General features: G+C 37.8%; 1 protein-coding gene across 2 annotated transcripts in view; it reads right to left on the reverse strand.

Annotated features, from left to right (window-relative positions):
* The window catches only part of LOC113166879 (casein kinase I-like), a 25,120-nt gene extending 8,169 nt beyond the window's left edge, over window positions 1–16,951 (reverse strand). Inside the window, exons 1-8 of one of the 2 annotated variants that reach the window (XM_026368335.1) lie at window positions 16,800–16,951; window positions 15,354–15,452; window positions 8,404–8,483; window positions 5,512–5,655; window positions 5,247–5,325; window positions 4,011–4,085; window positions 3,535–3,641; window positions 1,632–1,785 (exon numbers count right to left, since the gene is read on the reverse strand). In XM_026368335.1, the coding sequence (XP_026224120.1) occupies window positions 1,632–1,785; window positions 3,535–3,641; window positions 4,011–4,085; window positions 5,247–5,325; window positions 5,512–5,655; window positions 8,404–8,483; window positions 15,354–15,452; window positions 16,800–16,889 (828 nt within the window). In that variant the 5' untranslated portion in view covers window positions 16,890–16,951. Of the gene's footprint in view, window positions 1–1,631; window positions 1,786–3,534; window positions 3,642–4,010; window positions 4,086–5,246; window positions 5,326–5,511; window positions 5,656–8,403; window positions 8,484–15,353; window positions 15,453–16,799 lie in introns of those variants that run through there. The other variant, XM_026367495.1, reaches the window with a different exon arrangement.
* Window positions 16,952–26,050: the final 9,099 nt, after the last annotated feature.

The raw sequence follows: 26,050 nt of genomic DNA on the forward strand, positions 1-26,050 counted from the left end.
TCAGCAGGAACAGCATCTGCTCATTTGTGCAAGGAGGAACAGGATGAGCATTGCCAGAGCCCAAATGATCTCCAGCAGGCCACTGGTGTGAATGTCTCCAACCAAACAATGAGAAACACACTTTATGAGGGTGGCCTGAGGGCCCAAAATCCCCTAGTGGGCCCTCTGTGCACCATCATGTTGTTGTTGCATTGGTAACATACTGGTTGTTTTAGGGAAACCACCAGGACTTGGCTTAGGGATGGTACAACCTTGCATTATGCATGCTCTAAAGGATGGTATTCCTTCAGAGAATAAAAAAAAAACATTAATGGTATTACCTGTCTATGTGGGAACTTGCTTTTGACACAGCAGTGCATGCCAGTCTGCTTCTCCGTTGGATTTTACTTAGCCAATATGGCTTCACACTACTGAATTTCTCTGATCATTCTTTTTAACAACCTTTTTAAGCCTAGGGTTGTGTCCTTCAGTAACGCTGTCACACGAGTTGCCACTAACATTTTCTGTTGTCATTTCCTCTTATCTTGTTCCTGCTCCTGACGTACTGCTGTACATGGCTGCAGTAGCCAAAACATTGGCGTGTGCTGCTAACAGGTAATACCATGGTGTCAACCTAATCTTACTCCGCTGTAACTTTTACTGTCACGATTGGTTTGTGCAGCACTATACTCATTATTATTGGCTTTCATGTTGCCTGTCAAAACATGGATGGAATGGGTCCTATCAAAGTTATATCGACTATGAATTTTAGTTCTGTCAAGAAAAAGTTATTTCGGTTTATCGCACAGCGATACACCGAAAACAACAAATTCAGATATCTGGTTGTATTGCTTCAGAATGGAAGACTAGTAAAATCTAATTTCTAACTACTTGCTTGGTATGTTTACGCTACTTTAAAAAAATAATAATGAAAAACTTATTCACTTCCAGATGGCTCTTCTCTTTTTTCACCATTTTAGTCATGTTAACCATCCATTTTTTCCCGTGAGAAGAACTTCATGGTTTCTATTAGGAGAGTGAGTGACAGAACATTTATTCTAATTATGAGGCACAACTACTTTTTGGGTTGCTGCTCCTAATGAGACACACTTGATTTCAATCGGCTTGACACTAGGTGTAGATCATTAACATCATAGTGAGTTAAGGAAAGACATTTTCAACATTATCCATTCAGGTGAGGTGAAGTTAATCAAGACGGGCAGCTGAAAGGTTAGAAGTGTGAGATCAGAGTGAGTTGGTGAGCAATAAAAAAGTGTCACAATGATGAAAGCCTGTTGTCCAGCCCCAACAGAATAGCATGGCAGCAAAGTTAGTAGCCAAATTCCCCAAGGACGTCTTTGCTTCTGCAAGACAGACCAATTGTATCAAATTGTTTGCTTTTGGATTTTCTACTCTAATAGGGTGCCACCTCGAACTTGTGCTACAGGGTTCATCATTCCATCAGGAATCATGACTTTTTTTTTCCCCCTTTACATTTCCAATCTGTGTTGTTTTTTTTTTTTTTTTTTTTTTTTTTTTTAAAGGGGCACTGGGTGTGGGTTAGGGAATAAAACAGAATCTAAATACAATAGTAAATGAAAATATGAGCAATTGGTGTCTGTAAAAAAAAAACGTCACTTGGCTGTTTGCTACTAACCTTTCATGTTAGGCTTGGGTTTGTCAGTTTGCTTGCCTGTGGGGGTTTGCGCCTGCTGGCCCTGGCCCCCAGAGGAGGCCCCCTGCTGGGCTGCTTTCTGTTTCAGCATGGTCCAGTCAAATGTGTAGTCATACTGATGGTTCAGAGTCCTAAAACACACATGAACAACTAATAAGCAGAAAATCCACACCAATCAATAGTTTGAAAGACTGGCAAAATGCAGACTGCATTTTTAATAACCAGTAATTAAAAAATGTTAAAAGCACGTTACATATTCATATAACACAATGTAATTGCATTTCATACATTTCATAAAAACAATGCTGGAAGTGTAACAAGTATTGTGCTTTAGTTACTTTTGGATATTTACACAATGATCTGAAATTGTCAAGACATAGTACATTTAGAATTTGGCAGACGTTTTTATCCAAAGCGACTTACAAGGCAAGCAAAATATCTAATTCAAAGGGAAAAATATTAAAGTGCTCTAGGAAGAAATGTTTTCGTTTCATCTTAGTATCACAATATATATAAAGATGTCAACACAGAACAAGAGCAAAAACCCTTATCAGGAAAGCGACAGCATAACAGATGACAAACTGACAACTATAATGTCCAATAGTTAGGACCAACTCTTTTCACGTCTTTATGTCTTCATGTTCTGCCAAGTTTATGTGTCAAGTAATTTGTTTTAAGTCTACTTTAGTTGTCATCTGCAAATCGGACTTCATCCAAGCTTCATCTCCATCAAGTGCCAGATTTACATTGAATTTTGATTGAATTGCCCAATTAAAAAAAAATACTTTTTATATGACTTACAGTGGGGATCTGTATAATGTCTTTGTTATTCATTACAAACAGCAACCTCTGTTGCTCTGTGAGGTCTGCATGCTTGTCATTGAGGTGCTTAACAAGTTTGATTTGAAACATCTTTTCCAGATAGGCTTTGTGGTATATGTTGGCTTGCCCTGAATATGAGTTGTGTAACAAAAAGAGGTAAGTCAGTTCTTCAGCTTGCAGTCACATCTCGTTTTATTTTGCCACCATGAAAGCCTGCAGCATGCATTTTATAGGGAAAATAAATAAACTGGACAACAGATGTGCAGTGAAACTCCAAACACATCGAATCATTACCTAGGATAGCCGCAGAACACAGCTTATTAAGTTAGATGGTCCAGAGATTATGTTTTTAAAGTACCTATTTTTTGCTATTTTAACTATAACACTATCTTTAATTTGTCTAATAACTAATGATCTATGTTTGTTGTAAGATTATTTAAGTAATCACAAAATTAAATGAATTCAACTCAATTGTTCAGAAAAAAATCTAAAGACACAAACAATGATGTCCAACCTGCATGCTTCACTGAAGAACAAACCTAACATTCGACTAATTGTGCTGCATTTTAGGGCAGTAAAGATCTTGTAATGTTATTGAATAACACTGCCTCATGGTCCCACAAAGAACTGGTTTAGTTAACATATCAAACACATTATCATACCTACATGGTGGTAGTGTCTTGTGTGTTGTTCCCTATAATTAACACTGATCTTTACTCGGACCTTAGATGTATATTGCTTCTATTCATACTACAGTTGGTTTGCTTTAATCAAACAATATGAAAAAGTGGGAGAAAAACACAGTAACTGCTTCACAAGAAATAAACACTAAATACCATAAATTTGAGAAATACCTGAAATACAATTTTATCAAGCACATGCGCAGTGCAATAGCACTGTGGACAGTGGTGTTTCCTACTACCTCTGACTTACTTATATGAGACTATGGTGGACAGATGAATGCAGAAGTCATGAACTGGCCTTTTTAGTTTATTTTGCCAGTAGTGGTAAAATACATCAGAATCAAAACTCTTCTCCTTATGTGTTTAAGTGTTTACCTGAAGAGAATGCGGAAGAGTTGGCGCAGATACATGTAGTCTGGAGCCTCTTCAAAGCGCAAGCCACGGCAGTAGTTCAGATACATGGCAAACTCTGCTGGGAAACCCTGGAAACATGCATTGTGCATGACTTTGCAACCCTTCTGTCGGTGAAGATTCTAAATTATTTAGGTATGTGGAAGTTGAGTCATGGCAACTGAACTTTCTTGTTAGGTTAAAACGTTTTACTATAATCCAAATAGCTTCTTCAGTGAGGAGGATGGTTGGTTGGAGACCAGATTATTTACCTCCAGATTGGTTCCACTTTACACCCGGCCTTAAAAGGCTCCAGTTGCCATGACTCAACATCCAGATACTTTGTAACCTTGTTTTAAAAAAACGCTACAGAAATAAAATGCAGTATTATTCATAAAACCGAGCTTTGTGGCTGTATGTAAGACAGCTTGTACCACTATTCCCGTTTAATGTGTTCCTACCTTACAGAGGACTTCAACAGGCGTGGACATCTTCTTCTCTGAGATCTTCTCATACTTCTGCTTCTTTGTGGCAGCCTGACAAACACAATGTGTGCACAGTCATGTCTGTGGTCCATTTTTTTTTCTTGCTTTCTCACATATTGATTGTTTAAACACAAAAACCTACTAAGGTGTTTTCAGCAATACACCTCAAATAAGTAACTAGTTAGTTAGTTCAGCATACTGGGCTCACTGGAATAAATCCTATCAGAATGTATATATAGATATATATATACACTATATATATATTATATATATATATATATATATATATATATATATATATCTACTAATATATATATACTATATATCCATATAGATATATATACCTATATAGATATATATATACACATATATATATATATATATATGATATATATTATATATATATATATATACATACACACATATATACAATATACATATACATACATAATACATATATAATATACATAGATACATATATATATACATATATACATACATATATACAATATAAAGACATAATACATATATAGATATATATATATATAGATATAAATATACAACATACAGAATATATATATATTAATATATATATATACATATACATACATACATAGATATATATATATATATATACATACAACATACATATATATAAATATACAGACATATAATATATACATATACATACATATATATATATGTATATATATATGTATATGTATATATATATATGTATATGTATATATATATATATGTATATATGTTTACACACACACACACACACACAAATATATACATATATGTGTGTACATATATATATATATATATATATATATATATACATACATATATACATACATATACATATATATATATATATATATATACATACACACATATATATATATATTTATATATGTATATATATATATATATATATATATATATATATATGTATATTTATATATGTATATATATATTTATATACACATACATACATATATATATATATATATATATATATATACATACATACATATACATACATACATACATACATACATACATACATACATACATACATACATACATACATACATACATATAATATATATATGTGTGTGTGTGTGTGTGTAAATATATATATATATATTATCATTATATATACACACACACACACCTTCATGGAAAACTGGCACACATTTATACCTTTAATCCCTGCCATGGCAGACTGGTTCTGTTGAAGTACATCAGCACGTAGCCTAGTGACTCCATATCATCGCGACGACTGAAGAAAGCAATAATGTTAGTCTGACATAATAAACAAACCTGGTATATATTTACATTATATAATTGAAAAATAAAGAAATAAGCCTGTAATGGAAGATTAACTGCAACTCTGCAATGTGTGTGGCTATGCTCATTTGACAAAACAAGAAATATACATTCTTCAACATTAAATTTGTGGACAGACCTCTGTTCAATGCCCAGGTGTGCGTTGATGGAGGCATAGCGTGCTGTGCCAGTCAGGTTCTTGTCTTCTCTGTAGGGGATGTGCTGCCGTGTCCGGTTGTCTCGGTACTTCTTTGCCAAACCAAAGTCAATAAGGAACAACTGACAGAGAGGGACAAAACAGATGGTGGTTATCTGACAGTGATGCCCTATTCATGTCCCCTGTGAAGATGTACAAAATTATTTAAATTTTCTTCAGTTTAAAAGACAAAAGTAGCTGACTCCTGCTGTAAAATACAAATGTCAGAAACACTGTACTGACTGAGGAGATCTAAAAAAAACTTGTTGTTGCAACAATACTTTTATGCCATATAACTGTTCAACTTCCAGATGTGGTCTTTGAAAGCTGCATCAGATCAGGTTGATACTGCCACTACCATTTTGTAAGGTATAACTAAGTATTGTTTTGTTTTATTTCAATTGATAAATCACCTTTTAAGGACGCAGTAAAAACAAAATAAAAAACTAAATACTGTTCCACTACAACACATTGTCATTAAGATGCTAAACCACACTCAGTCAAATGGAAAAAACAACATCCAAATAGTCAAGAGTCTTAAAAGCTGTTGGTACAGTACAGTGTAGACAATTCTTATAACTGAGCAGCTAGGCAGAATAAGCAGTATGCTGGTCCACTGTATGGCAAACTATGATGACTCAGTTTCACACTGTCACTACTTAATACTAAGTGTCCATATCTGTTCACTGTGTCTACTTGTCTGGGTAAGCAGATGTTTTTTGAGAATCTATGCTGACCTTAATTACACCTCTCACCTCTCCAGGCCCACCCTCAAAACACAGTAGAAGGACTATTTCTTTCAGCATACAGTTCAACAAAGTGCAGCATAACAGGCGGAGGGCTCTGCCCTAATGTTGTGCTGTGACAACTTAACCAGATGCATCTCTCTACAACAATAAAAGACAAGGCCTGTTGGCCCATTGTCCATAGTCAATGTTAGCCAAAGCAGGCACTGTCCAAAAGAAAAAAAAAAACAAACAAAAAAAAAAGTGTTAATAGAGTAGTTAATTGTGTAAAATAATCCTGAACTCTATAGACTAAAATAAACTCTATAGTATGAGGTTTTATTATTTTTCAGTTTTGACTAGTGCTGTTAAAAGTATAAGCACTACTTCCTGGTCAGTGCAAGGTCTCTCATAATCTTTAACCTGACACCAACCTGAATATAGTATTCGAGTTTTATTAATCGCTCATGCAATTGTCCTTATTACCTTTAATACATGTTGCTACTGTATGTGCTAGAGGATAACATCTACAAAAATTCAGTACAATCCACATTAAGGCCTTTTTATGGAAACCTTTACATCAAAGTTACACTGACTTCTAAATTAAAGAGCATAAAAAAGCACATGTAACACCCTACATTAGAAAGAAATGCTTTAAAAATCCAAGTACTAGACAAAATCCTCACCAAGTCGTGTTAGGGACCACAATTACAAGTAAAACATTGTACTGCCACATTTTGTGTCCATTTACACTACAATGTGCTATGACCAAATGTGACCACTACAATCAATCTATAATAACAGCTTAAATATATTTTAGTGAAATAGGATATCTAAGATACCTTAAACACTCATTAGCTTATTCCACTGTCCTGTAGATGGTCTGTATATTTATATTTTAAAAGTCCAGCTATAGATAGTTTCAAGCAGTTGATGCAATTAGACTTTCTCTATAATTTAAGAACCAATAGTGCTGCTGATGCATTCATTTATTAGCGCATTACCTGAATATGTACCAAATTAATACAATGTACATATGATAAAACATTAAGAAGAAAAATCTCAAGTTAATACTAAATATTTACTACAAATTGAAACATTGACAATAACTTGATTAAAGAGAACCTAATCAACCCATGTTTGGGTAGCAGAAGCAGAAGCAGCAGCAGCAGCATCCAATGTGAAAGCTAATTCTTGATAAAGCTTGTGGTATATAAATTGGCCTGAGAATAGTCTTAGGAAGTTTCAAGTTAGGGAGTATTGTGACCAGGCTTGTTGCACAACTGCCAACTAAAACCATATGGTGTCTTGACAACCATGAAACAATTATTGGCAACACTTAACTTCCAATACCCTTTTAGATGTTCACATTTCCTGCAAGAATGCACTTGATGTGGTTTTCTGATTTACACCCCCAGTTTATCAACTGTTAAATACCCTTGGATACTTTTAATGTGAGTCATAAGCTTTAAATAACATTTTAAACAGTTATGCAAGTGCTACTATTCATTTGCACTGCACTATACTGTACTACCATAAATATAATATCCAACTTTGGGCCCAGTCGGGGCTCCTTAGAGTCATACAAAGAAATATACATTAAATGTCAACCTTTTTTGGTTTGTTTTGTTTTTGTTTTTAATGAGATGTTCAGTGTTAGGCATCAGTATGATCACTAATTAAAAATCAGTTATGGGTTTCACATTAATCTCAGTCTGCTAGTCTGCTAGCCTGCTATCTAATAATGCAAGGGCTAGTTAAACATTAAAAGTAACACTCCTCAGTTTGGAGATTAGTTTTGATTTGGGCTTAATATAAAATGCTATAGAGTTAATCATACTTTCATAAATGTTTTTACTTCTGAGGCCAATCACATTAAAGAGACAGGAATGGAATTCTGATGCAACTAAGAAGCAATTCAATTAGGAGTAAGACCCCTTGTCACAGCATATAGAGACAATTACTACTCCTTTGGACCTCCACCGTAAGGAGTACATAGGTATGAGTGCAGGATGGTTCTCTGACTGACTTTTAAACCTGTGTAGTTATGATTGCAAGCGACAACTGCTGTTGTGAGGCAGCTGGTGTTGTGGTAAAGGTCACACCTGGTTTAAATCCTGAGAAAGATGGGTCCTGAGAAGAGCTAACAGCCAAGCTTCTTTTCCTCTTCCCCACTGACGAGTCTAAACACTAGGGCAGACAGTAGAGGGGCAGGGGTCAAATCACACAGCCTCTATCCACCTTCAGTCATAATTAGTATGTGTACAACAGGCACTTCGGGTTGTATCTACATGGTTTTGCTCCCTACAGGTATCCTGAACAGCTAGGATGGCAACTACTTCTGTGCAAATAAGACTGGACCTACACAGCCATAGAAAACCCACTTTAAATCTTTGTCGTACAGATATGATCATTCTGGCCATCAGTCTAGAAGAAACAATGTTACAGCAATTTTTTCATCTTTCATCAGGCCAACCATAGAAAGATCAATGCTGTACAACAAGAGGCCAAACATATGTCTAGATACAAAGGGATGTTTAAACTTGATACAGACAGTATCATGTCTGACGGAGACAAAGGCCAGTGCAGACAGGCAACACTATGGCTCAGGAAAGGCCTGGGGGGAGGGGAGGGGGTCAGAGAGGAATGGGGCAGTATATGGCACAGCCCATGGTTGTCTTTCTTCCACCAGCAACACTAATTACATATAACAGTGCGTTTACAAGTCTACAGTGAATCTGTTAGGAGGATAATACTTTTTCAAAATGCCAGTTTTTCCACAGGCCACCACTGCTTTTGTTTACAAAAAAAATGTAAATCACTCAAAACTAATAGACAAACTGGGTTAATATTTGGCAATAGCCAGGTATAAAAGAAGCAACTGACAATATTACGTTAACAGATTGTACAGAATTAAGATGTTCTTTTAGGTACTTAGATCTGAGTACCACCTTAAGACAAAAAAAAAGAAAAAGGAAAATAACTTCTGACTGAGCATGTGCCTGAAACTAAACAGAGGAAGACAGTTATGCTAATTATGGTTTAATGATTATACTTTTTTGGCATTAGATCTCTGTAAACAGACACACTAAAACTAAAATGAAAAAAAAATGTGTGGCAAGGCAATTTGTGGTAATCATGTGGTATTAACCTTTAACAAATACACCCATTTTCAGAGACACTCCCTATTTTTTTGTGCATGGAATAAAGCTCTTCATCTAATGTCCTATCTCTAATATTTTTCCAGCCTAATGATGGCCTCCTTCACTTGCATAGACAATTCTTTGGACTTAATGTGGAGAGTGGACAGCAACCAAATGCAAATGTAAAACTCAGAACCACCTGCAGGTCTTATTTGCTTGATTATTGATGGAGTAATGAAGATCAAGCCACAAGAACACCTGGCAAATCAACTGCTTGTCAGCCATTACTGACCCTACACTAACAGAAAAAGCATAAGTGAAAGTGAACAGCTTTAGTATGGAGGTTTGTATGGAGGTTTCTTATACACTTTAATTTCAAATACACTGAAGGCTAACCTAATAATGACAATACACTAATACTAATAATAACAACTATTATTCCCACATTGGGGAAATTTTCATTGTTACAGCAGCAGAGGTAAGTGAAGTTAAACATAAAATGAAAACACAATTCAAGTTTGTATAATCAAAAACACAATACAATTTTATTAGTATAGCACCAAATCATACCACTATACATTTTCCGACATTCAGAGTCTGGTGGGAGTAATTCTACCAGTGATGTCATCTTTGCTAACATCCTCCCGTCTGCCACCCACCTGCACTGAATCCAAGGAACATCACAGAACACAGCTGGCTCGTTGAATCTGTTAGTCCAGCTTTAAACTCAATAATTTAAACATATCTAATCATTACTATAATATGTGACTGACTGAATATAAAGAATTGATGTCTATTGATCACTTACACCAACTACAACTTCTGCATATAGTTGTGGTATTATCATGTGCTTTCTTTTCACTTTCTGCCTCTGGTCTTTGTGGACTGAGGGTGGAGCTCAGCCCGCAGGCAAGAGAGCCAAAGCTCAGGTGTGGTCAGATAAAACCAGAGGTTGAAAAGACTGCCGGTCTTTGTAAGTGAGCGTGAAGCCACACAATTTGCTGTCTTGTAGAGCAAGCCAATGTAATAGCTAAAGCCAGCTAGGCAACGTTATAATGCAATTAATATGCACACTTGCTACCAACTGCACAGGGAAGTGATTTGTCTAAAGTTACAGTAGATTGCCAAGGGTATTAAAATCTGTCAAAAGTGACAGATTCATTGTTAAAAATATTCCTGTCAACGAGGGACAACATTTGCCTAATGTGACTTACAATACATCCTCCCACATGAAGGTAAAAATATTGAAGATTGTAAAATGCTGAAGTTGAAGTAGAGGTGTCCCATTTTATACTGTTCTTGATACCGCTGGTATTTAATTGTATGTGGCGAAAAAAAATAAATTCTGACATCAATGATATAGTAACTATAACATACAACTCATTTACAGCTAGTTCAACAGTGTGCAAGCGAATACGTTTTCTGGCAGCAGTTGAGACCTTTGGGCAGTAACTCTCTCCTGCAGGTTGGTCAAATGAGCTGCCGTTCACGTTGTCAAACCAGTTGCCACTATAGTTTTCTTTCTGTTAACATGAGGAATATGCCTTCCTCACGTTAGCCACAATGTAAAGCACTGTCTTTCAGTCTTCTCTGTTGCCGTTTTATTTCCACAAAACAATTTAAAAGTGGTGTGGGCATGTTTTATGTTAATTTCACATTCTGACTGCAGCTATAGTTCTGTTATATACGGATATACCAAGACAGCTTTTACCTCAACAAGAAATGTTAAGTTTTGATATTATAAAATTCCATGGCACAAGATCACACTCCTGATCATTACTGCAAATTTTCAGTATTAAACCAACTTAAACTGCCAATTGACATTGACAATTTTTGTTGCTTCTCTTTAATATTTTGTGTTTCTGATTTAATTCTGTTTTAAGATAAGAGAACCCAGTAATCAATAAAAGAATGATGCTTTCACAAACCTATCCTGAAATTAGCAAAGCTCAGTGTGCAAAACAAAGTAAGAGCTTTTCCAGTTTTGCTGTCTTACCATTTAAAATTAAATTGAGACGTCCTATTAGTTGCCCTGACAAATTTTAATTGGTATTAAAGTTATTGTAATTAACTGTGACTAATCTGTCTAGCTATGATAATGTTGGTCAATTATAATCAAATCACTACTTTATCTATCAACACTTATTTATAGACTATGCTGTTGTGTTTCTAAGAGACAGAGCGAGAGAGAGAGAGCGAGAGAGAGCGAGCGAGAGCGAGAGAGAGATGATCATTTAGGAGGGTTGGTAACGTCGTTTTCATTTCTAAAGGTAAGCCACACTTTTACCCACTGACTGCGCACCACTGTTGTCGCTTATAACATTAGCCCACATTGCCAGCTTGCATCTAAAATCACAAGTGCAACACTGGTTCCACGTTTGAGAACCAATGAGCAAAACCGAACTGAGGCTTTGCTACGGGTACCTGTTACTTCCCAGTTTGAATGTGGTTGTCATTTGGAATTGAGTTTGGGTTCCCAACCTTATCTTTTAGCTAGAGATAGTTTTTTTTTTTTTTTAAAGAAAGCATTAAAACTTCTTGTCATGGATTATGACAGAGTAAAAATACAAATACCCCATTACTATTACTACAGTTACCAACTGTAATCCCTGGAGACTGTTCTTATTTTCATTAAATGTTATAGAACAGGAAGCACACATCCAGAAATTAAGAAGGATTTTGTACAGTTATATGTAAACTGCAACAGATCTTTTTTTAGAATTTCAGTACTACACAGCAAACTGTGATACCGAAGTGGAAGTGCAAACCCAAGCAATCTAAATGTAATTAATGTAGCTTACAGTGAACAGTCGATTAATGCTCTTCACCAGTTTCAGCAGAGAAGAGACTGCACTAGAATTTCTTATACAAACATAAAAAAATTACAGATACCCTTTCACAAAAACAAAATCACAATTTTCTCTGAAATAACTTAAAAATTGAGACAAGCAATAATAGCAAATACAAAAGTCTATACAACATAAATACAGAGAATGTAATTTCAGAAACTGAGATGCCCTGCTGAAGAGAATATGAAGCACTTGTTTGGATTTTATGAAACTTGAGCTAAAACACTGCAGTCGTGGAGCTGTGCATCTTTCCTTGCAATCAATCTTTAACAGCTTTTTTATAACCTACAGAGTGCTGTTTATTAGTGACAGTTAAAACAACATTTTCCTAGTCAGTCATTTTAACTAACAATGCTAAGATCAATTGGCTGGAGATTAGAATGGACCAGTTTTAAGATTCATTGGCTGTAAAAAAAATGACCGGCCAATCACTAACACCAATTTCTGATTCCGATTTACAACATAGTACAGAAACAGCACTGGTAAAGGTTACTAATGATCTTCTATTAGCATCAGACAGTCACGTTAGATCTTAGTGCTGCATTCGACACTATAGATCACAACATTTTATTACACAGACGGTTTAAATCGTATCTATCAGATAGATTTCAGTTTGTACATGGTTAATGATGAGTCTTCCATGCACAGCAAAGTCAGCTATGGAGTTCCACAGGGATCTGTGCTTGGACCGATTCTTTTCACTTTATATATGTCCCCTTTAGGCAATATTATTAGGAAACACTCTATAAATTTCCATGTTATGCAGATGATACCCAGCTATACTTATCTAGTCAAACTTCAAGCATGCTTAAAAGACATAAAGACCTGGATGTCCTTCAATTTCCTTCTCCTAAATCCAGACGAGACAGAGATTATACTGTCTGGGCCTAAAAATCTCAGAGACACTATGTCTAATCACGTTCTCACGATCGATGACTTAGTACTGGCCTCAATACTGTAAGAAATCTCGGAGTTATCTTTGATCAGGATATCTCCTTCACTTCATACATCAAAGATATCTCTAGAACAGCCTTTTTTCACCTGAGAAACATTGCTAAAATTAGGAGCATCCTGTCCCAAAGTGATGCTGAAAAACTAGTCCATGCATTTGTTACTTTCAGACTGGACTATTGTAATTCCTTATTAATAGGATGTCCCAATAACTTATTAAAAAGCCTCCAGTTAATCCAAAATGCTGCAGCCAGAGTTCTGACTGGAATTATTAAGAGAGATCATATTTCTCCTACTTTAGCTTCTCTCCATTGGCGCCCTGTAAAATCCAGAATTGAATTAAAAATTCTTCTCCTCACTTATAAATCCCTTAATAATGTTACCTACTGTATTTACACCTGGACTCACACAGACATTACGTAGACTTTGTACCAGGGGGCTCACAGGTAAAGTCCGGAAATGTTCAGGGTGTCCGTGCAGGTTTGAATGCAGTTTTAGACTGAATGTTGGCTGTTAGAAACAGGGCTAGACTGCTGTAACAGGGATAAGCTGGTGAAGTACTGCAGAGCTATTGCAACTAATGTCAAGCAGGACACAATGCTGGGCTGTGGATGCACACTCACTCTGAATATACATTCTTTAGAAGGCTGTTAAAATATAGACCCAGTGTTTAAGCAAATGTTGCCTGTCTGCAAAGGCTCTAAATGACGACACAGAATGTTATTATAAAAATCAGGCAACTAGTTTATAACACCACTGATTAGATGCAAAGAAATACAAGGAGAAAAATTATTTTCTTCCTCTTCGCACATGTGCGCATTTAAATAGCCATGTATAGTCTGTTACTCAATAACGTCTGCATTTTAGGATTTCTGAGTGACAGAGCAACTAACTAAACTTCATAGAGGATTTATTTGCCTGTTTTATTAATAGATTAATAGAGATGAAATCCCCTTTAGTCCTTGCAATGCCAATTCTTGGTCAAAGATGAACTCTGCTGCATGTTAGTTTTTTTCTGAAAGATGGGCAGTATCTTCTAACCACATCAATTGCAGAGAGAACCTTCCAAGTCCAAGGTCACTTTTGTTCTTGCTTTTCTGATTTCTACAGATAACAGACTAATCAGAGGTCTTGCACTAAAACAAAGTATTAGGGTCATGTGAAGATGTTTTAAAGTTTTCATTTCGAGATTAAAGTCAACTATATATGTTTATAAGTAATGGCATTGAGCTATGGTGCAGCACATCTCGCTGTAGATATATCAATGTGTCCTGCTGCAGAAATTTAAGAAACTCTGTATTCATTTATTATGACAAGAAGGTAGACTGTATGCCCCAGCTTGTGATACAACATAGTGTACACTCTTGCATCTTTGCATTACCAGCCATTTCTCTTTTGTACAATTGCAGCCACCTGTTCCAAATTTGTGTGGTTTCTCTTTCTGAACAGATGCAATTATCTGCAAAATCTAAAATCATAATAGTTACGAGTTTGCCTTTTTTTCCCGGAAAAAGGCCGATTAAACTGACCATGGTTAAGTAAAAACGTCCAAGGGGTGAATACTTTTTATAGGAACTGTTAGATAATGATGATCCTGATGTCAGTAATGAACAAAACCAACATATGAGTAACAAGATACCTTGCAAGTTTTTCTTTTGCAAAATAATTTTGGAACTTCAGTACTTTTCATAACTATTTCAAAGACGTTAAGCTATCACATCTTTTTGAACATAAAAAGCAGATTATCAAGTGTCCTGTCTCATTTATAGATTTTTCTTAAGGGCTAAAGCCATTATTGATTGCTGTGTTGTGTTAAGACCATGTAAGGTTGAAGTCAGAAAGGTAAACATACATTTGTGTACATTTTGTAAGCTTACAAAAATATGCCATTGACCAAATACCATCTCTGGTTTGTTTCTAAAACAACAGTTAGGGCCGGTCAAGTCACAGCCATAAAAAGGTTTGTTTAGAGGTACTAAGTATAAATGTCACATAACCATTGACAGACCATTGATGAGTGTGAATCGGCTACGAATCAGGACTTTGGCTACACCTGCAAGCAGCTCTTCCACAGATGTTTAATAATACATACTTTTTTATGCACAGCTTGTACTTACCTTGTTACAGTGACGGCCGATGCCCATGAGAAAGTTATCTGGTTTGATGTCTCTGTGGATGAAGTTCTTTGTGTGTACATACTCAATTCTGCTGATCATCTGAAGATGGAAAAAAAGCCACCGTTAAATAAACACAGTAAGGAAATAAGACATTTCCTAATGTTAAAACAAAGCAAATGTGGTTGTGGAGGTCGGTGTGTTCCTTCATGTAGCAGTGTGTAAGCAGAACTCTGCGTTCTCAGACTGCAGGTTCATTTGTGGTTCCTAGAGTTTCCAATGTAAAATGGGAGGCAGAGCCTTTAGCTATCAAGCCCCTCTCCTGTGGAACCAGCTCCCAGTTCAGGTTCGGGAGGCAGACACCCTCTCCACATTTAAGAGTAGACTTAAAACTTTCCTTTTTTTATAAAGCTTATAGTTTGAGATTGATCAGGTGACTCTTAGTTATGCTGATATAGCTTAGTCTGCTGGGGGAACTCTGACAAACTGAGCTCCTCTCTCCTATATCAAAGCAAATGCCACCATTCCATGTCATTAACTTTGTGTCTTCTCACTCCTGTAGTTGTGTTTCCTCCTCTCTGTCTCCCTCTGTCTCTCTGTACTTTTCTGCAGGTATCCTCGGCCTGGAGCTGTAAATCTCCAGAATCCAGTTGACCTGCCCAATGTTCTTGCTGCTTGTTGTTGGCTTTATTGCCTGCTGTTCTTTTCTCTCTTCTCTTTCCACTCACCCCAAGCGGTCGAGGCAGATGGCCACCCACTACGAGCCTGGTTCTGCTGGAGGTTTCTTCCTCTAAAGGGAGTTTTTCCTATCCACTGTCGCCTAAAGCTTGCTTAAATGGGATTGTTGGGTTTTCTGTACAATATTTGTATAATTATTCTCTGTAAGGTCTTAAACTTTACACTGTGAAGTGCCTTGAGATAACTTCTGTTGTGAATTGGCGCTATACAAATAAATAAAACTGAACTGAACTGATAAGAAATACATAATTTACAATCCAGGAATGTCAGTTGTACCGAGAGTGGTTAAAATGCTTAATAGAATCCAAAACACAGTAAACAATTCCAAGCACCAGAAGGTTTTTTTCCCCTCATGCTAATCATAGAAAACTGCAAAAAATACAGCATTCCATATTTTTACAATTTACAGTTATATACAAAGTAATCCAACAGGAATGCATGCCTATGTACCACTTTGGTGCATGTCATATCAAATATTTTGATATTTGCATTTATCTCATGATAGCACAATAAAATGTTGTAAATGCCTACATGTCTTTGAACTGTGGGTGTTTCTGCTACCCATCTCAAAGACAAAGCTAGCAAGTTTGAACCAGAACCTGCTTGTTGAGATGTAGCCCCACCCAATGAGTTGTATTTAACTATTTCCCTTAGGCATATTCACTCCTTAGAAAGACTGCACAGAGGTGAATTTGTGAATATGTTAGCTACCTGGTCTGCCAGCATAAGAACCGTCTTCATGGTGAAGCGGCGAGAGCAGAAGTTGAACAGGTCCTCCAGACTGGGTCCAAGCAGGTCCATGACTAGGACATTGTAGTCCTTTTCTTGGCCATACCACCTGGTAACAACAATGATATGAGATAATATTTCTTGTTGGCTGTCTGATCCAAGTAAACAATTTGAAGACAAATCTGACACTGTTCGGTTTACTTCTTAAAGATTTCACACAGATTTTAAAGTGATTTGTGTCACCCAGAGGAAAGCTAATTTGGTCACCCATGCAGACGTCTCGCAACAAAATTAAACTGCCTTTACAAATGCACTGGAATCCTGAACATCCAGAATTTCTAGGTGGGCTGCATGAATTGTGAATAAAGCAGGTATTTACATAATATTCCCAGCAACCAATTGATTGTTTCCTTTTAGTCAATTCATTTAGCACAACATCAGAAAGTATAGAAGATATTTACCAAAAGATGCAGAATTCTTTCTTTTCTTATCTTCATCATAATATGTTGCCTAAATGCCTTATACCAGTGGTCACCAACCTTTTTTGCGCCACGGACCCGTTTAATGTCAGACAATATTTTCACGGATGGTATGGCAGATGAATACAACAAAATAAAATGATACGACCAGCATAAAAACTGGTATTTTCTAAATATATAGGGGTTTTCGATCAAAATGAGATTTTTGCCAATCAAAATTAAGTGGCAAAGCAGTTTTGAACGCTTTATTGTCTCATTAGAAAGCCGGTCGCCACATATAATGCAGAGCGGGCTTGGTGTGTCGCAATAAATCCATATTTCAAATAGAACTCCTGGTATCGTCTGTTAAATGCAGCTTTATTTTTCTTTGAAGTTGTAGGCTCTTCTTCCATCTCCTCACTAGCTCTTTTACCCTGCGCAAACAAACTTTCCAAAGACGCTTGTTTTTTGTTCATTTTGCTAGCTTGGGAGTTTCAGTTTAGCGGTAATGTATTATGTGCATCAAGACTGAGTCATAGGCAGATGTGGAAGAGAGAATCTGGTAATTCTCCAAAATAAAACATTGTTCAGAATCAGGTGATATATAAAAAGGGAATAATGTAAATTATGTATGATTTTTGTGTGGCCCCGTATCAACACTTAGGCACTACACATACATATATGGTAGGGAAAACCCTGACTTATGCCCTAAAGTGTGATTCTTAAGCGATTCTGAGATACTTTATAAATCCAGACCAGGTGCAGGTTTTGCCTTAGGGACTAAAACAATATGTTTTTTTTTTTTTTAACAACAGAATCACTTTGTAGTTTGTACTCAAACAGGTTCCAAAATACAAGCGAAGAGCGAGAAAAGCTAGAGAAAGAACATTGGCACATCCTAATTTCTCACATAATAAAAAAATTGTGTACTCCCTAAATAATAACACCTCACTGACCTTGAGGCCTAAAGTGTAAAAACAGAACAAGAATGACTATAAAAAGTTAAGCCAAGTTGTAGCAAGAGTGAAGGAGAGGTAGCAGGAAAGCAGGTTCAACAGGTTGTTTTAAAAGAATTAAAAAAGTCAACATGCAGCCAGTATCACCAGTTCCATCATATTTAAAGGTAACTAAATTTACTCTAACACACTGTACATTGTCAAACCCTGGCTAAAAGCCTTCACAACTGCACACAAACATGCACAATTGTCATTCAAGCCACATGTTTATATGCAGTTTGTACATTCAGTGCATTTACATGCACTCAAGTAACCGGTTTACTGAGGAAAAAACCAGGTTTCTCAGGTAATCAGGGAACAAGTTTACATGTACTCAAGAAACTTGGTTACTGGAAATTCGAGCACACATGTACAGCAAAAGAGTAATATGATTTCTCCTCTGCCCTGGGCTGATTCTGTAAACATGGTGCCACCGATTTAAACTGTATGGAGAAAGAAAAGAATGCTTTTTTCCTCCCATCTATTTTTTTTTTTTTTAATATAAATACATGTCATGGGAGGTGATGGACAGCGCTGTGAGAAAGGCACACAATGACAGACATTCACAGTGCATCTTTTAACAGCACAAAAAGTTTGAATTAAAGAAATATGCAGAGTGAAAATTTTGTGCTTGTTTTAGTTTTAGCTGGACTCAGTTCTGTCGCTTCATCTAATGGTCATCTCTTTCATCTAGCCGCTGATAGTAGTAGAGAGCAGCCTTTGTTATGCACATGCGCACTTCTAAAAAACAGATTAGAAACCCAGTTACCCGTTTACATGACAGAGTAATCACAATTCTCTGGGAGAAATCTACCTGGGGAAATCAAGTTTTACTAATCCCGTACCCTGATTACAGTAACCAGGCTTCACATTTAAATGACAGTTAAGAAATTAGCTTACCCAGTGCATGTAAATACACTGAGTGGGTGTGTTTTCAGGGCTCAGGTTTCAATCAAGTCAATAGCTTTACAGTCAGTTGTTTCTATTCAGCTATGTACACCAAGTACATAGTTATTTTTAGGGTTGTTTCTCTCTCAGCCATTTTAACAGGTGCACAGGAATATACTGTCTCCTAAATCGACATAAATGAACTTAATGAAAAGTAGAGTTATTTTCAGCATCTACTAGTAGTAAGTAAAATCATTTCATCCTCTAAGCACAAGTCACAGCAACTACAACACTCTGATTCCACCCAATTCACATTTGCAAAACTGCTTAACATCTGCATATGGTAAACTGGTAAAATTAACTTTGCTGTAACAAAAACATGAATACCTACAGCAAATTTTACACATATAGTATAATTTTCTATGCTGTTCATTACAATGCATTCTCTTAGTTTCAAAAAGTATTAATTAATGTAACAGAGATAATTAATTCAGTCCCCCAGAGAAGACAAGAATTTCTTTAAGTAGTAGATCAGGCAATGCTCTGATCAGGCAACGCTTCCATTTCAACATATTCTAAACCTAGTCCAGTTCATTAAACTGTTTCTCTTGTTTTCTATTGCTCCTTAACATCTCCAAAACAAAAGGAGGTTGTCATTGACTTCAGGAGGACAAAAACTGAGGCCCCTCCACTGTTCATCAGTGGGGACTGTGTTAAGAGGGTCAGACTTCAGCTTCTTGGGGGTCCACATAAAGGAGGATTTAACCTGGGGAGTACACACCTCTGAGCTGATAAGAAAGGCCCAGCAGAGACTGCACTTCCTAAGGGTACTTAGGAAGAACAACATCTCCCAAAGACTGCTGGTGCCCTTTTATCGATGCTCTATTGAGAGCATCCTCACATACTGTGTTTCTGTGTGGTTCAGCAGATGCACAGTGGCTTAGGGGAAAGCTCTCCAGAGAGCCCTCTAGAAGAACTTCAGTTTCCACTGCCTCAAAAAAGCTCAAGCCATTCTCAGGGACACTACACACCCTGGACACTCTCTCTTTGAACTGCTGCCATCAGGGAGAAGGTTCAGGTCAATCAAAACTAGGACTGACAGATTCAAGAAAAGTTTTTATCCCATAGCAATAACTACATTAAACACCGTAAAGAACGGACTGTAGGAACTAGTACAGTAACTGTGACAGCATGCTCACTTGTGGGAGTGAGAGCTGGTCCGCAGCACATTGTGAGGTTCTTTTGTTTACTTGATGGTTGTTTGTGTTTGTGTCTTATTCTGTCTTTTTGACAGTCTCTGATTATTTATTCTGTTTTTTTTTATTATTATTATTTTTCATTGTATATATGGCACAGACTGGTTGGCACCTTAATCTCGTTGTACGATGTTGCAATGACAATAAAGTTTATCTTTATCTTTATATGCTGTTAAGAATATTACACATACAAACTCACACAGATTATTTCTGATGCTGCTGAATTGTACTATATTATGCATAGACTGGTCTCTTTTTTAAGCCTAGCCTGATTGATGTAATTAGGTGGTCATAACTAAAGTTGATAACGCCATCAAAATAAATAGAAAGAAATTACTGAGACAACAGGGGTGTTTACAGGGAAGGACCATGTCCCTCAACAAAGAGTATGAGGCTGCATTTAAGGATATTGCAATATTGAAAATGCATACAGCACAATTATTTAATATTGAAAAAATAACATATAGGGTTCATACTAAATAAAAATAACATTATAATGTGGTTATATTCCTATATTGTTAAGCCTAGAGAAATAAATCGATGATTCTTCTGTAAACTTAGAGGGTAGTACTACTGTCCTACACGCTCGTACTCACAATCTTGTCCCTTTAATAAATGAACACAAATGCCACAATAGTCAAATGGTGCCAGCAACTGCTCTGCAGTCAGAGGCCAGTTTTACATGCCAATTACTAACATTATAAAGGCAAAACAAAATGCTACAATTACAAGTAGAACAGCGTTCAGAGTTTCAGTTAAACAATATCAAAATGAGACATAGCTTGTGTATAGACTACCCTAGCTCCTCACTTGCTCGGTTGAACTTCACCCCATCAACACTTACTTCAACGCATATTGTAGGATTTCTGACCATAACGACTAAAATCACGCGGTTAAAAACACGTTTTAATCGATGAGCTTAGATTGTTATTTTCGCTTCTGCGCTCCGCCGCCATTTTCTAAAAGGGTAGAGGAAGACATGTTGGGAGCTAACACAACAAAAGAGGAACGGCCATTTCTATTTGCTTTCACTCACCCTGCATTTCGCAATAAAAGTGGCCCACTGCTGTCTAAAGACGAATGATACAGATCATCCAAAGATATATGGTTATGTCAAAAACACGACGACATTTTAGCATTTAAGGAAAATAACACGTCATTGCTAAATGGACAAAGTAATATTTTGCTTGGTTAGCAGGCCTAATGCCAAGAACGTCGGTCCCCACTTTAGCATTAACTTTAGCCCCCCCCCCCCCCCCCCGCCCCCAGAACCCCCCGAAAATGCCACTAGTGCTTTTAGGACACTACCATATATAGATAGAACAGAATTAGTAACTTTAGGCAAAGGATTGGTATGACGTTAGAATATTTCCCCCTTACCCTGATATGTGGGATGGCGACGCCACCTTGGAGGATTTTGTACAGCTTACTTTCGTATAACAGTGTGGGATGTCTGGCTATTTTGCGACTCCAGTTTTACAGCTACCCTCCTGAAAATGACATAAAATATTACAGCTACATTGCCGCTACACCAGTTGATGGTACAGTAAGGATAAATCCTTCCTTCAAAACACTGTAAAATGAACACGTTCACTGAACATTAATGATCATGTAAAGTTAGCAGTCTTAGTTCGACGGCAGGCTTTAGAGTTGTTAAAACACATGATAATAGATACTCAGCAATTATTATGGTCTTGTAAAAAAAAAACTCAAACTTCCCTAGAGTTGCGCGAAGAAGGGCGTGTAAATATTGATGAAATAAATTACCTCTCCATTTGTGATGTTGATGGCCAAATATATGTCGCCGAAAGATCCCGATCCAATTTTTCTGACAAGCTTGTATTTTCCACCGACTATGAACTCGGCTTTGGAGCCACTGCTGCTCGCCATAATATCCCCCAAATAACAAATTTCCCCTGATTGACTTTAGTAAATTCTGTGCGACGATCCGCCCGATTGTCAGCAAAACATAGAGTCCCGTCCAGTTATCGTTGGTGAGGATAGCTATAGACTAATATTAGCAGTTACAGCAAATAATATTAGAAAAAATGTTGCTCCTGGTGCTATTCGTTTTAATCATATGCTATATGCTACAATAGCACTTGGTAATAGTAAAACCTTCTCCGACAAATGTATACACTCAAATGAAACCTGAAAAGCTTACGGCCTTTAACAACCACCTAGCTACCTCGAAGTAGTAGCAGCTAATCAACTAACGTTGGCTAACGTTAGCATCAACCTAACGCTGTCGAAAAGATTGTCGAGGAAGAAATGTCCACAGCTCCTCCGTGCTGAGAAGCAAAATGTGCCTTTTTAATTACAATCCCGATGGTATAGTTTTTTTTGTTCAATAGTCCCACCGTTTTCGATCACTTTCAAGGCCGTAACCATCTGTACAAAGCGTAACCCACTCACTCCGCCATCTTGTGTTCTCTACCCTTTCTCTCAGCTGCTTGCTGTTGGAAGCGATTAGCTAAGGTTAGATGTCTCATGAGTACTTTACGTGCCGTCGGAAATCATCACACCCATGTAAGTCACAAAAAAGGCACACGCAAACCTAAACTTTGCCTGGGAAAAAGAAATTCCATATATATTACCCAGTACACAGTAACAGCACATGACCCAGTCAACACATAGTTGAAAGGTTCAATTATGGGGCATGTTTTTTATTTATTTAAGTATTCAGGATAAAGTGTGGCTTGTGTGTTTTTTTGACTTTGAATTCCACTGTAAGCCAGTGTTGAATATGACTAAAACACAACCCCAAATTATACTGGAGCCCAAGACACCTAACCCTGGTCCCTTTTTGTTAAGTTTAGCAGCAGAACTCTTAAATGCACTGACAGTTTGTACAAGTGATGTTAAAATCAGCTGCATCATGTTTCTGTCAGTATCTGTCATACCCACTGAGAGCATGTCACAAGTAGACAAAATTCAAATTAATTCATTTCATATTCTCTAAAAAAGTAAGATAAAATGTCAGCCTCTTAGTTTAAAATTCAGCAGTTTCAGTAAAGCCATCAATGCTATCAGGTCCAAATAAAATCCACTATTACACTAATGGAACCTACAATAAATTCAGCTAATTTAAAGTTAAGCTTATGTTGATCTCTATCTCACTATCAGTTAAGAAAGTGCAATTAATATGTACGTCAACAAAGCTAATTTGGGCTAGTGTGCCGAAGACTAGCAGTGAGGCTCACCTTTTAAAAATGTATTAACCTTTCCAAGTTGGTAATTGCAGGTCATTCTGCTGTTCCCTTAGTGCATGAATGCTCCGCAACAGTCGGGATTACACTTATGTAGGCATGTTGCTTCATGTTGCTAGCATCAGTTGAGAAAAGAATTGCAATCCATAATGTCCAGTTTGAGCAACAGGTCTGCTAGTTTATTAGAGACTTGAACACAGTTAGTAGTTAACAATACCATGAGCCTGGGTTAAAAACAGGACAGGCCGAAGGTCAGGACTTCTGTAGAATTATATATTATATATATTGATATATTGTGGTGAGTACTACAATCCCAAGGAAATCAAACCAGGTGTCAGAAATAAAATCTGTGGCCTTTAAAAGCACTTGAAATATATACTAGGTATTAGGAATTGATTGTAGAATTCCTTCCTCCAAAGGCAAAGAGGTCCTAGGTCAGATGAAGAGAAGTTAACAAGCCCCTTATGAAAAATAGAAAAGTAAGGACCGCTATGTTGCCTGGATTGGTGTCAACAGGGCCCCGCCCTGGAGCTAGGCCTGGGGTTGGGGAACGCAGGCGAGCACCTGGTGGGGTTCTCGCCCATGGGACCCGGCCGGGCACCGCCTAAAGGAGTGACATAGGCCCGCTTTAGGCCTGGTGGCTCAGTGGGTAGATCATCTGCTTTGAATGCAGAAGGTTTGGGGTTCAAACCCTGTCACAGACACCAGGTGTGTCCTTGAGCGAGACACTCCACGCTAGCTCCCCGGGCGCTGTATGTAGCTGCCCACTGCTCCCCCCAGGGGGATGGGTTAAATGCAGAGAACCAATTTCGTCTGTAACATGTAAATGTGACAAATAAAAGCGTTTCTTCTTCTTCTTCTTTCCCATAAGCCCACCACCCGCTGGAAAGGGCATAAGGGGCTGGTGCAATGGAGATTGAGTGGCAAGGTGCCACGTGGCACCTAGGTTGGAGGTTGACCAATATGTCCAACCATATGTCTTGGACACTCGGGTGAAGAGAGGGGCTGAGCTGTAACCTGACCACCTGGAGGTGAGCTTGATCCAGAAGCGGAATAGAAAGCTGGACAGACTTGGCAGACCCAAACATATTGTGAAGGTTCTGTTGGGAACATCTGGCGGAACCCTGTGCCAAAGGGGTCTTCAACTCCCACCTCCGGGAGAGCTTAAACCAGATCCAGAGGGAGGTTGGACACATTGAGTCTGAAAGGAACATGTTCTCTGCCTCCATTGTCCATGCGGATGTTTGAATCTATGGACGTGAGGTCTCTGGTGCCTGTTGAGGCGTCAAGCTGAAGGAGTCTTGGTTGGCTTGTGGGACTCCTGAGGCAGCTGATGGGTATTGGAAGGCCAAGCGCGCTAAATCGTGTGGGTCGCAGAAGCAAAAACCTGGACCTGGGAAGAGTTCAGTTAGGCAATGGAGGAGGACTATTGATCAGCCTCGAAAAGATTCTGGGTTGGATGAAATTTGCCCTGAGTACCTTAAGTGTCTGGATGTTGTGGGCTGTATGGCTTTGCAGCATCATGTGGCAGTCAAAGACCGTGCCACTGGACTGGCAGACTGGGTTGGTAGACCATAGGGTGTGTTCCAACTACAGGGGGATCAAAGTCCTTAATCTCACCAGGAATGTCTATGCCAGAATGCTAGAAAAGAGAATTAGGCCGATAGTTGAACCTCGGATTCAGGAGGAACATTGCTGCTTTTGTCCTGGTTGTGGAACACTGGACCAGCGCTATACCCTCACTAGGGTATAGAGCTAAGTCGGGCCAGGACCTTCCGTGTGTACTGGGGCAGTTTGCAGTCGAGAGTTGGGTGTTGCTGGGATGATGGAATCAGCACCTCCAAGTCTGATGCCATGATTCTCAACCGGAAAAAGGTGGCCTGTCTCAAGTGGAGGAGTTTAAGTATCTTGGGGTCTTGTTCATGAGGGACAGAAGGATGGAGCGTGAGATTGACAGACAGATGCATCAACAGCAGTAAACTGTCAATGTATGAGTCTGTTGTAGTGAAGAAGAGCTCTTGGTTGGATACAAGTGGCCAAAATGAGTTTCCTTCCTTCCTCCTTTCCTTCACATCTAGAGGAGTCAGCTCAGGTGGCTTGGGCATCTGTTTTGGATGCCCCGGATGCATTCCAGATATGTTCCCAGCCATGTTCGGGTACGACCCAGAATACGTTGGAGGGAAGATGTCTGGGGAGAGGGAAGTCTGGGCATCCCTGCTTCGACTACTGCCCCGGCGACCTAGTCCAAATAAGTGGAGGAAGATGGATGGATGGATGGATGGAAATCCAAACTATGAAGGAACATGTATTGAATTATGTAGAAACCAAAACTCAGAATATATTTTATACTTGAAATTCCTCAAAGACAGCTGCACACACTTTCGCATTTTGGTAGTCATCAAGCATGGTTTTCAAACAATCTTGAGA

Source organism: Anabas testudineus, chromosome 10, assembly GCF_900324465.2.
Source record: "Anabas testudineus chromosome 10, fAnaTes1.2, whole genome shotgun sequence".
NCBI classification, from domain to species: Eukaryota; Metazoa; Chordata; class Actinopteri; order Anabantiformes; family Anabantidae; genus Anabas; species Anabas testudineus.